The sequence below is a fragment of the Coenobita brevimanus genome, chromosome 101 (genome assembly GCF_032717465.1).
Source record: "Coenobita brevimanus isolate Jiangsu-jjx chromosome 101, ASM3271746v2, whole genome shotgun sequence".
NCBI lineage: Eukaryota > Metazoa > Arthropoda > Malacostraca > Decapoda > Coenobitidae > Coenobita > Coenobita brevimanus.
This window is the reverse complement of record NC_137054.1, coordinates 45,171,295-45,184,786: the sequence shown is the minus strand read 5'-3', so window position 1 is coordinate 45,184,786 and position 13,492 is coordinate 45,171,295. Positions and strand designations below refer to the sequence as shown.

The following is a 13,492-nucleotide window of genomic DNA, read 5'->3' as shown; positions in this document are numbered from 1 at the left end:
CTTACTAACTACGTTATGAGCGGAGAGCCGTGGCATCCCAGAACTAAGGCCCACAGCTCAAGACACAAGAGTGTAATCTGGCACGTCCAGGCATACGACCATCCTTCACAGTGCCCCTCTCCAACTGACGGTTTGAATGTTTCTCACACCCAGCACGAGCAATATTCATTGGAAATGGGCGGAGCTTACTGTCCTCAACAGTCAACAAAGGCGAGGCAAACGATATCATCATCATCATCATTCGGACCTCCTTTTCCACCCTATGGGAGCCAGACAACCCAAATTTGTCCAGTCCAATGGACCACGCTTCCATTCACTCACCATTCAAGCCCACGGAATCCTAGTTCTATCTGATATGCCAAAAACATTCACCACACACTAGCTTCACATTAATGTATCCGATTGTCTATCCGAACGCTGTCACATTAAAGAAGAGTGCTAAATCCCTGATCATGTGCCTTTCCTCACAATATTCATCCAGCCAGCTCGATCTCTTGTCGGTTCCCTAGCCTCACTGACTTCCAAACATCTCTTCCTCACACACTCATCCACCACATCCTTCGATCTTCTCCTTGGCCTACCTCGCCTCTTCCCCCTTTCCTCCTTCAAATTCGCTCAGATAAACCCTTTCACCACTCTATTGTTATCCATGCTCTCCACATGACCATACCATCTCAATACACACTCTTTGATTCGGGTGTCCACAGACTTCCTCACTCCACATCTTTCACGAATCACATTATTTCGTATCTAATCCAATCTCTGTACTCCACATACATTCCTCACCAGTCCCATCTTCACTGCTCTCACTACTGATTTTTTTATTTTCATGCCCCACCATAGTCTCACATCCATAGGTTAAAGTTTGCACTAACACTCCTTCATGTAAGCCTCGTGCAGCTGCAACAATCAAGCCTCTGTTTCTTATCAATGCCTTCGTAGCACCAGCTACTTTCCTTCCTTGTGCCACTATACTTTTCACTTCTTTTGCACATTTTCCTCTCTTGTCTGTCACTGTACCCAGGCATTTGAACTCTCTCAACAATTCCGATCCCTCTCCATTGACTGTAACATCTCACTGGGAGTCACCTCTCAGTTACCATTAGTTTACTCCTTTCTACATTTACTCTCAAGGCACGACACTCACAGACATCAGCAGAACTCTGCACTAGTCTACCAAGTTCTTGTCCGGTATTTACAAGTAGTACTGCATTATCAGCATACAACAAATTTGAGATATTCCATCCATCACCATTCATTACCAACGCCATCCCCCTCTCCATTACTCGTGTTTTTACTTCTCTCATCACCCCATCCATATGTATATTGATCAACCATGGTGACATCACACAACCTTGTTGCACGCCCACACTGATCGTGAACCATTCACTTAGGTGTCCATTAACCCTTACACATGCTTCACTACCATCACAAAAACTCTTGACGGCATCTACCCTCTACACCGTACATGCGCAAAACTTTCCACAATCTTTCTCTGTGTGCTTTGTTGTATGCTTTTTCCAGATCCATAAATGCCATAAACACCATATAGTCCTTCTCACAAGCCTTCTCCACAATCTGTTTTACTGCAAATGTTTGATCCACACATCATCTGTCACTCCTAAAGCCACCCTGTTCACCACTCACTAGGACTTCTGATATCTCTCTTATTTTCTTTTTAATAATTCTTCCATATACCTTCCCTACCACACGCAATAAACTGTGTCACGATAATTCTTGCACTCATTTCGCTCACCTTTTTTTTTTGTACAGGGGTACAGTGACAGCCTTTTTCCACTCTGCAGGCACAGTTTCACTCCTCCATGCCTTCATACATATCTCCAACAAGCATTTCATTCCGATCTCCCCACAACACTTAATCATTTCTGCATACACTTCATCAACCCCAGCAGGTTTCCCATTTTTCAGCTGCTTCACGATGCTCTTCACCTGTTCGAGTGTCACGTCTCCTGGCACAGCATTCCTTCTCTGCACACCCCCAAAACCAATCATGTTTACAGCTGCTCTATTCTTTCTATTTCCATTCATCAGGCTTTCAAAATATTCTTTCCATCTGGTCCTTATTTCATCTCCATGGGTTAATAATCTACCACCTACATCCTTCACACCTTCACATTTCTTTCCGCGTCGCCTCTACATTTCCACACCGTTTCCAGAATAACTTCTCATTTTCAGAGTAGTTTGCATTCATTTTTATTCGTAGATCATCATTTACTTCCTTCTTTTTCTTCTTCACTAGTCTCTGTACGTGCTTCTTGCACTCAATATATTAAGTTCTTATTTCAAATGAACCCCTGTCGTGTAACCACGCTAGCCACTTCTTCCTCTTTTCTTCCACTGCTCTGTTAACCTCTTCATCCCACCATGCCGTACATGTCTTCTTTGTTGTTACTCTTGCCACACCACACAGTGCTTTAGCATTCCTAACTAAATAGTCCCTGTGTGCATTCCACAGGCTGTCCAAATCCATTTCATTGCAATTCGCTGATTCTAACTCCTCCTCTACTTTGACCGTGTATTCATCTGCCATTTCTTTGATCCTCAGCTTCTCGACTTTGTCTTTCTCCCTGACTGCTTCTTTCTCTCCGGGTCCACCTCACTCTTCTTAGGTTGATCTTGCATACCACAATCATATGATCTGATAGACCTCCACATCGTCCTCTCCTGGCCCTTGTATCAGCAACCATTCCCAGCATCGACGTCTCTACGAGCACATAATCAGCCAGGCGCCTTTCAACACGATCCCCGTTCCCTCTATATCATGTATATTTGTGCATCTTTGTGTTTGAAATAATAGTTACAGAGGCACAACCTCATTTCCTGACACATATCCTTCAGTCGCTTCCCATTATCATTTTTTCCTGGTACTACTTTACAACCATTATGTTATCCTCAGGACCAGTGCCTACTCTTCCATTCTTATCTCCCATTACAATCACTTAATAACTCCTGAGCATTTCTCCCATTGCTTCATCACCTCATCCCAAAATCTGTCTTCTCTCTCTCACCCCTGTCATCACACGGTGTATACTCTACGATCACAGCCACTTTCATCTTCTCAAACTTGAACTTGACACATACATCTCGAGCTGACACATTTGTAGTCTCTCATTCCACTCTGCCGCACCTCATTCATCCACAAAGCAACTCCTTCCTTGCATCTTCCTCGCCCATTCATGCCCGATCTTACACATGTCACACCCTCCCACTCCTCCACTTCACACTCTTTCATCTTTGTTTCACACAATGCCATCATGGCCTATCTTGCACGCTTGAACACATTCTCTCTCTCTCTCTCTCTCTCTCTCTCTCTCTCTCTCTCTCTCTCTCTCTCTCTCTTCTGCAGTATTGTTTCTTTGTCTTCTGCTATCAATGTTTCAGTGTTCGCTGGTCATGCTTGTTTGCATTCTTCTTCCACCCATATATCAACACACTTGTCTCTCCAGCCCTCTGATGCATGAGTTAACTGATACTCTTTGTCCTTCAAGTACTGGTAAGTATCAAGTCAACACTGGAACTGTTTTCCTCAGTCTTTATATTTTCCCTCAGCCTATGAACCGCATTCTCTTTACGTAGAGTGTGTCCAGGCATCTGGAAATCAACAAATCTTAGGTTTGGCTGTCCACAGATCAACTTTTCATAGAAAGAGCGATTTTTTTTTTTTTTCGGGGCGTCTTGCCTTTGGTTCTTTCAACTTGGCATAAAATAAAGTTAGTAATTTAAAGTGAGGGCAGGAATATGTACAATTTGTGATCATACCAATTCAGTATGATGGCGTCCAATCTAATTTATTATTGTTACCATCAAAAGGTTCTATTATTTCTATGGGAAACTTGTTTCCGGTGCAGGAAAAAAGAAATTTGTTTCCGGTGCAATTACACTTACAAGCACTTCTCACCCTACATACAATCTCTACCAGACAGCCTAAGGCACTTTGTAGAGATACATTGGCTGTATCGTCCCGACTTCGGTCGGGATAGGTCGGTCCTGCAGTGGATACTCAAACGGCTGCTGCTGATATATATATATATATATATATATATATATGGATACTCAAACGGCTGCTGCTGATATATATATATATATATATATATACTGTATATATATATATATATATATATATATATATATATATATATATATATATATATATATATATATATATATATATATATATATATATATATATATTGCAAGGGTGGTCAGTGATAGGAACAGACTACCAGTAAGGTCATCGGTAGTTCAACTATCAATGTACTGACTGGTATTTTAATGCAAATTTGAGAAGAGGCACCCGTATGAGCTAAGCTCCCTAGCATCTTTATTATTACAAAGGAAAGCAGTCACCAAGGTAAACACTTACAGTCACGGACACCAGCCATTGTCATTATTAAATTTGTAAAAGGTTGATTCATAATTATTTCGGTATTGATCCAGCATTGTAGTCAAAATATTTCGTAAGAAATAAATCTAATGTACCTTAAATATTACAACCGTCGTCATATTACTGAGCTTGTAATTATCCCGGTGGATAACATATAGGAAATTTATATTATTAAAGGTCTGTGAATTTGATGCTTTTAGCGACAATTTAAATTCTAGTCCAGTGATGATTTTTTTTTTATTAAGTTCGTGCTACCACTAGAATATTGTCACCGGGTATAGAGTCTTCTTGAACCGGAGGAGCCAGATGTAACCTTCATTAACCTCTTCCTTGTTACAAGCGTGTAGGCTACTAAGTTGAGGAAAGCCAAAAATTTAGGGGAATATACATCATCCGCCTCTCTCCCGGTGACGACTCTGAGAGATGCCTGGAATCACTGTCTGACTCACTTCTTCATTTCTGCAACATTCGCGGCCTTTCCTCTAACTTTCTCTCTGTCGAACACCACCTCTCCTTCTCTAAACATCACCTTTTCTTGACAGAGATTCACCTAACTGAGGCAACTGACAGCTAACCCTTTTCTGTTTCCTCCTACTTTCTCTATACTCATTTCATAGCCAAAGGTGGATGTTGTGTATATGTATACAACGACCTATCTTGCTCTCGTGTTCCTGAACTTGATTCTTATGAATTCTCTACACTCTGGCTTCGGCTATCTTGTCATTCTCTGACTAAGTATATCTGTGCTGTTTACATATCTCCTAATTCTACTATCAAAAATTCTTCCACTGTCTTCCTTCTTCTACGATGGAACACATTCTGTCCATTTCTCCTTTCTCTGAAATCTCCATTCTAGGAGATTTCAGTGTTCGCCACCACCTTTGGCTCTCCTCTCTTTTCACTGATCCACCTGATGAACAAGCCTACATCTTTTCTATTCTTAATGATGTACAACAGCTTGTACAACACCCTACACGTAGCCCTGACCACCTTGGAGAGAGCTCCAACATATTTGACCTCTTCGTTACAACTAATCCTTCTGCTTACACTGTTAATCTTTCCTCTCTGTGGGACTCCTCCAATCACAATCTTATTACCTTAACCTGTCCTATCGCTCCAGTACGACCTGTGGACCCTCCAAAGAAACGTTGTCTGTGGCACTTTGGAGCTGCAGATTGGGAGGCCCTCAGACAGTACTTCTTTGATTTTCCCTGGAATGATTATTGCTTCCATGGCCGGGAGCCATCTGAGTGTGCCTTGCGCATTATGGAGGTTATTCTCTCAGGCATGGAAGCATACATTCCCTTCTCATATCCTCTGACTAATGCAAGAAAGCCTTGGTTTAATTACGTTTGTTCTAATGCTGTCCACAACAAGGAGAGGGCTTATAAAAGGTGCCAGAGCAAACCCACCCCTGAATCACATCTTGTTTATGTTTCTCTCCGGAATCGTGCTAAGTCTGTTCTTTGCTCTGTAAAAATAATTTAATCCGTACTAAATGCTCTCAACTCTCCACGTCGAATTCTTCCCGCCTCTTCTGGCACTTTGCCAAAAACCTTTCTAACAACTTTACCTCATCATCCTTCCCTCCTCTTTTCTATTCTGATGGCTCTGTAGCTGTTTCTTCTACGATAAAGCAGATCTCTTCATTCAGACTTTCTCCTCCAATTCCTCCTTAGACAATTCCAGTGCTGTTCATCCATCACTTCCACCCTCAGACTTCCTCATCGATGTCATTAAAATTTCTTCAGCTGATGTATTTTCTGCCATCACTGACCTCCATATTAGCAAGGCATATGGGCCTGATGGAGTTCCTCCTGTTGTCCTCAAGAACTGTGCTTCAGTCCTTACACCCTGCCCAGGTAAACTCTTTCACCTTTGTCTGTCAACTTGTACCTTTCCTTCTTGCTGGAAGTTTGCTGTCATTCAACAAGTACCTAAGAAGGGTGACGATTCCCAACCCTCTAACCATCGTCCAATTGCTTTAACATCCTGTGTCTCAAAAGTTTTCAAGTCAATTCTTAACAGAAATATTTTATAGCATCTTTCCTATCATAACCTTCTTTCTGATCGTCAGTATGGGTTCCGTCAGGGGCGCTCCACTGGCGATCTTCTCACCTACCTTTCAGAATCCTGGTCATCCTCCTTTCAGGACTTTGGTGAAAGCTTTGCCATTGCACATGACATCTCAAAGGCTTTTGATCGAGTCTGGCATAAATCTTTAATTTCTAAACTACCCTCTTACAGTTTCTATCCTTCTATCTGTGCCTTCATCTATAGCTTCCTTTCTGGTCGTTCTTTAGCCGCCGTTGTAGACGGCCATCGTTCTTCTCCTAGATCTATCAACAATGGTGTTCCTCAGGGCTCTGTCCTATCACCAACTCTCTTCCTTTTGTTCATCAATGACCTTCTAAGCTGCACATCTAACCCTATCTACTCGTATGCTGATGATTCCACCCTTCACCTTTCCATTCGGTTCCCTCATCGTCCATGTCAGTAGTGACTTCAACAAACAAGGGATGAAACTATGGCACACCTAATGTCTGACTTGGCTCGTATCTCTGACTGGGGTAAAAATAATCTTGTTGTTTTTAATACATGAAAAACTCATTTTTTACACCTATCAACCCGACACAATCTTCCACAGGAGTACCTACTAATTTTCAATAATACTCAGCTTAATCTTGCATCATCCTTGAATATGCTTGGGGTTTCATTCACTCGAGACTTATCTTGGAAAGATCATATTGCATCTCTTGTAAAATCTGCTTCCAAGAGATTGGGTGTGCTAAACTGACTCTGTACCTTCTTTACCCCTGCACAGTTGTTGACTTTATACACGGGTTTTATTCACCCCTGTGTAGAGTACAACACTCATGTGTGGGGAGGCTCCCCCATACAGCTCTTCTCAATAGGGTGGAGTCAGAGGCTTTTCGTCTCATCAACTCTCCTCTTCTTACTGGCTCCCTTCAACCTCTGTCTCTTCGCTGCATTGTTGCATCTTTATCTCTTTTCTATCGTTACTTCCATGGTCATCCATGGTCACTGCTCCTCTGACCTGTCTGCTTGCATCCCTCCACCGACGGCGAGTTGTTGTAAATTGCTACCCGGGAAAATATGCGAAAATCATTTTCGATATATTGGTCAGAATTGGTCACTGTCTGCACAGAAATGGTATAGAAACAAAGATGATGGTATTGTTTTTGTTTTTTCTTGGAAGGAACGGTTTTGCAGGCTCCTGGCCTTTGATACCTTCTCCCTTGCATTAAAAATTTGTTAGTCCCGTGAACTTTTTGCAGACAAGCACTAGCTTAATTTCTTATGGTCTTTTCAAAAGTACACAACAGTAGTGTCGTGAGAAAGTCATTAAGTCACCGCAAACTGGTTTATGACCTACGGTTTTGGCTAGTGGTCTTTTACCGTTTACTTGCTGCTGGTGAAGGCATTATCCAACCTCCCTGTTTCGAAATACCTCCCCCAAACAAAGCAAAATAACCAATGACAGGTGAGTTATGGTGGGGACGATGCCCGCTTCCTTTCTTACCTATTCTGAAGCCGCATGATGATGATGATGATGATAATGATGATGATGGACAGGTATGTGTGGGTGATGCTTCCGTTTGGGCTGCGTTGTGTGGGTGGGCGGGTGCGGTGGTGGCAGCCAGCCGTCGGAGAGCGGGGCCACTACGACTGGGCAGTGGATGGGGTGGTGGTGGGCGGCAGCGTGGCTCCACCCGACACACTCACATACACACACCCTGACCACCTTACTCCTCCACTTTGGCTTCGACGATATAATGCCCACACAGGTCAGCACCCGTACTTCCCTTTGATTGCAGGTCAGCAGCCTTACTAGCCATATATTGCAGGTCAGCACTTACTGCAAGTCAGCACCCTTACTACCCATGAATTGTGAGTCAGCACCCAAACTTACCTTTAAATGCAGGCCAGTTCACTTACTGCAAGTCAGCCCCCTTATTATCCGTTAATTGCAGATCAGCATCCTTACTAGCCATTAACTGCAGGTCACCATTAACTGTTTATTGCAGGTCAGCACACCTACCGCAGGATAGCACCCTCTATAGCCTTTACCTTTAGGTCAACTCCCTTGCTACAGGTCAGTACACTTACTGCAGGTCAGCATCCTTATTAACTGTTAACTGCAGGTCAGCGCCATTACTAGCCATTAACTGCAAGCCAGTACCCTTACTAGCTGTTTATTACTGGTCGGTCAGCACACCTACCGCAGGTTAGTACCCTTCCAAGCCTTTAACTGTAGGTCAGCACCCTTGCTATAGATCAGTACACTTACTGCGGGTCAGCACCCTTATTGTCAGGGTAAAAAGGGAAAGATCTGTTATACTGCCATGTAACTGTTTTTTTTTTTTTTTAACGTGTCCTACTCTGGGCAAAGGCTTTAGGGCCTATTTCTTGGGGGCAGTGACCTATCCCAAGGCCCAGTAGTCCTCCTACACCTCCATATGTCACCACTTCGGCGCAAACACCCACCATCCATATTGAATACATGCTAGGGCTGTCTCATACAGGACTGGTGTATTGGTATTAGCGGGGGTATTTTTATGACATGTCGGCGGGTCATCTGGTAGATCAGGAAAGTCTGCTTTATTAGGAAATTCAAATCCTTAAACTGTTCCCTGCCCCAGTCAGGATTCGATCCTGGGTCCGTTAGGACTGCAGGCCCGCCTCTCTACCGATGTTTACAATGAAAAGGCTACGTAATACGTAACATTACAGGTCTGCTCACATTTCGGGTCTGCATCATTATATTATTGTCTGAAGTATTTTTGAATATGTTATCTAAACTTTATAACTCTATATCAGACTGCGTGGCCGAGCAGACCAACCGACACCAGGTAGGCAACTGCCCGTGAGGTCGTCCCATAGGTTATTTGCACCGTTGATGTGTCTACGTCTTAGTGTGGCATGGGATGTATGTACTCCATTATGTGTGTTCGGTTGTCTGGATTCTGGAACTATTCTACAACCAGGGTACATGTCAACTGCGAATATAAACTGACAGCTGAGGAGGTCTGGGTGATGTCCTGATCGAAGTCTATCTGGGTGAACTCAATCAGCTTCCTTTAAGGGCGTCTAAGAGTGTTGGGCGGGGGGATTGTGGTATAGCGTTATGATCGAGGTGTTATATTGCCCTGTGGGTGAAGTGAGTTTATATGTGTTTCTTCAGTGCTAGCGTGGGATTGTGTGGAGGTGAGATAATACCGACCAAGATCTGGTGATGTTTGAGTGGAGATTAATTTATGTGTCTGGCTGTGTTGTGTGGCGCTGTCATGTAATGACAAGAGTCTGGTGTGGCACAGGCTGTCACACAGAACTGTGTGCGTCTTTAATCTAGATACGAGTATTCTCTGACAAGGAAGACTTTAGTATCAAAGTGTAAGTAAACTGTGTGTGTGTGTGTGTGTGTGTGTGTGTGTGTGTGTGTGCAGGCAGTGATAATTCGTAGGGCGCTGTTCCGTATGATCTATAAAGTGTTGTAGTGGCTGCTAGATGGGATGGCGGCTCATGCTCGGGAGGAGGCCTAGGACATCACTGATCAAACATATATACACACATACATATATACTGTTCACACACACACACACACACACACACACACACACACACACACACACACACACACACACACACACACACACACACACTGCAGTCCCAATGGACCCAGGTTCAGATCCCCGCTGGGGCAGGGAACAGTTTAAGGATTTGAATTTCATTAAATCAGGCTTTACTGATCTACCAGAAGACCCGCTGACATGTCGTAAAAATACCCCCGCCAATACCTGTACACCAGTCCTGTATGAGACAACCCTAGCATGTATTCAATATGGACGGTGGGTGTTAGCGCCGAAGTGGTGACATGTAGAGGTGTATGGTATGTAGGAGGACTACTGGGTCTTGCTAGCAGCCTGTGAAGCCTATGTCCAGAGTCGGACACATAACATATATATATATATATATATATATATATATATATATATATATATATATATATATATATATATATATATATATATATATATATATATATATATATATACTAAAGCCAGAGGAGGAAACTTTCATCTTTATTTCAAGACATCTTCAGAGTGAACAAGTGTAAAGAGGTAAGAAGGCAGTATATATACAGTAGAACCATCATCCTGAAGAGAGTTGCCAAGCGAGTAATCTCTGGGTGGGTGGGGCACCCTACTTGACCACGTAGGTCAGATTAACTCTCGCGTGGGAGGGTCTTTACACCTGACTTGGTGTTTCCGGCCAGCCTTAAAATATTTTTCGTGTATGTCACGGCCTCACCTACTGAGGTGTAATCCACGGGTAGAGTACCAGACGTTGACCATGTCGGTCAGATTAACCCTCGTGTGGGTGGGGCTTGAAGAACATATAAATGAAATATATAAAAGAAGAATTACTGCAGTATGACGGTTGGCCCATGCTAAACGTCCCTTAGTAGAATAAGATTAAACTATACGGAAAGGGCCTCGCCAGCCTCCACAAGGAAGGATTAGAGCCTGATACAAAGATTACTTTAAATAAAGCTGTGATTGTCATGAACCACTATGACAGCTTTGAAAGCTTGGACGTAAGCCACTAGGTCCGCTGATCTTATCTAACTTCATTGTATAAGTTTGACATTCAACCTCTAACGGCGAAATATCACTATCCAAGTAGACATTGTTACACACACACACACACACACACACACACACACACACACACACACACACACACACACACACACACACACACACACACACACACACCAAGTGGAAGAGTGAATGGAGAAGAGAGCCCAAGGTCGTGGTAATCGCTGAAGTCATCTAGAAAGGAGAGTCCAGGGAAAGGAGAAATTGATTAGATTTGTTCCATCTTATAAGTAAATTAGTCGGTAGAATCAGAGGATATGTAGGCTACAGAACCCAAATAAAAGAAGATAGAGACTGATAGGATAGCAAAAGCCAGAGAGTAGAGAATTCAGATGACTGAAGTTCAGGAACACGAGAGGAAAATGTGTTGCTGCGTACATGCAAGCAAAAGTCACCCTTGGTTTTGAAATGAGTATAGAGAAAGTAGGAGAATGCAGAGAAGGGTTTGCCATCAGTCACCTCAGACAGCTGTGTCTCAGTGAGAAAGAGAAAGACAAGTTAATCAACAAAGACGTGGTATTCAACAAAGAGAAATCTAGAGGAAAGACCGCGAATATTGTGGAAATGAAGAGAAAACGAGTCAGACAATGGTTCAGTGCATCTCACTAGGTCGTCACCGGGACAGAGGCGGATGGTGGGGAGTTTTTTGGTCCCCCCCCCTCTCCCCAACCTCCTCGGGACTCATAGGCTGGGTGTCGAGACACCTTTCTTGCTGATTTTGGAGTAAGAAGTGTGGTATGTAATGTGCGTGTAGTTTGGTGTAAGAATTTAGAGGAAAATTTACTGGAGACTATGCCGGCCTACTCTCTGTGTTACTAAAAGTCTGAAAAAGTTCAGCAAAGGGAGATAGTCAGAAACTAGTCCCGAGGGCTCATGAAACGGAAGCTCCAGCTCTCCCTGTCACTAGTTTTATATCTACCCTTGAGAGTACTGCCCTGTTCGACTGGTGCTACAGTCAAGTTGTCTCTTGTTCCTGTCAATGTGTAGCCTTGTGAGTGTGTATTTGTCTGTGACAGAGAGAGAGAGAGAGAGAGAGAGAGAGAGAGAGAGAGCATCTATTTTTCTTTTATGTTCACTAGCCGACTTCACCATACTCACATGCACTGTTCATTTAGCATTTTTTTTTGCTTGGTAATATTGAAACTAAGAGTCGGGAGTAAGGATTAATGAAATGATAAAGTATGTTATCGTTATCCCTGTGATCTTTGACTTGCTTTTTTCCACATCGACGTTCATACAAAAGTGCAAAAATTGTAAACTGCAATAGTCTCAAGTGGGATGATAGTTAAGCGACTTTAGGAATCACAAGGAAAGTAATAATATTCTTACAATAATTATAATAACGAAATCGGTATAGGGCTGAGCTGGTGGATACAGAACCTTGAGGCATTGTCCACTATAACTTCTGTCTATCTATCTATCTATAGCCCGACGCCCTAATCCCGCAAAGGGTGGCTGTAGACAAAACGCCTTCAAGTCGCTCTGTCACCCAGCATTTGACTGCACTCTCCCCAACTCACTCCCCCCTCCCTCATAAACCTCTCAACTCCATCTCTCTACTTACAGTTAATAATATTTTCTGTAGTTCAGTGATACTTGTGTGTGTGTGTGTGTGTGTGTGTGTGTGTGTGTGTGTGTGTGTGTGTGTGTGTGTGTGTGTGTGTGTGTGTGCTTACAGCAGTGCGACCTACCTATATGGGTTGGGATGGCGGTTTGCAAAGTTTTTGTTTGACTTAATATTTCTAGCCGCAGTGCACTGATAAACATAAAATACGCATATAATTTTGTTCACGTCCTAAGTATTGTCAAATTGTGCGATAACAATGTGATGAAGAATTCTAAGTGTGAGGACAGCATAAGATATAACTGTCAGTTAACAATGGTGGATGGGGGCTGGGGAAGAGACGCTTCCCAGGGTGTGCAAGGGTAGGAGAGGGGGACGTCTGAACAGATTTTAGTGCTACTGATTGCACATGTTGTTAAACTGTGTTGCATTATTGAGGCCTTGTCGTTTATATTGGTTATCTTTGTACCGGATTATTTTTAGCATTTAAGTCCTCAGCAGCGATAGAATTGGGAGTCTGTGTTAGGTGGAAGAGCTGATGGTTGTATTGCACTGGTACAGTGTGGCAGGCGTAAGGTGGGATGTAAATGTTAAAAATTTAATTTTTTGTATGTAACCAGTGTTAATGCACAGCGACCGTATTGCTAATGTGGTGCCATCTGAGGGAGTGATTGTGCTGTCTGTGTTGTGCCTTTGGAAGATGGATGTGTGAATGTAAGTGGTGAGGCCTCCTGTATGACCATCAGTTCTGTCTGTGCAGATATGTGGCTAGAGTTTGTTGTGTGGAGTCTTGTGTGTGAATGTGAACGTGTTTTCTTGCAGGAGTGAAATGTGTACAGT

The 13,492-nt window shown here is 43.0% G+C and overlaps 1 protein-coding gene across 1 annotated transcript in view; it reads left to right on the top strand.

Annotated features, from left to right (window-relative positions):
* The window catches only part of LOC145415017 (reelin-like), a 492,696-nt gene that overhangs the window by 440,196 nt on the left and 39,008 nt on the right, over positions 1–13,492 (top strand). The window contains exon 37 of the mRNA XM_080284434.1: positions 8,003–8,214. Within this exon, the coding sequence (XP_080140560.1) occupies positions 8,003–8,214 (212 nt within the window). The remainder of the gene's footprint in view (positions 1–8,002; positions 8,215–13,492) is intronic.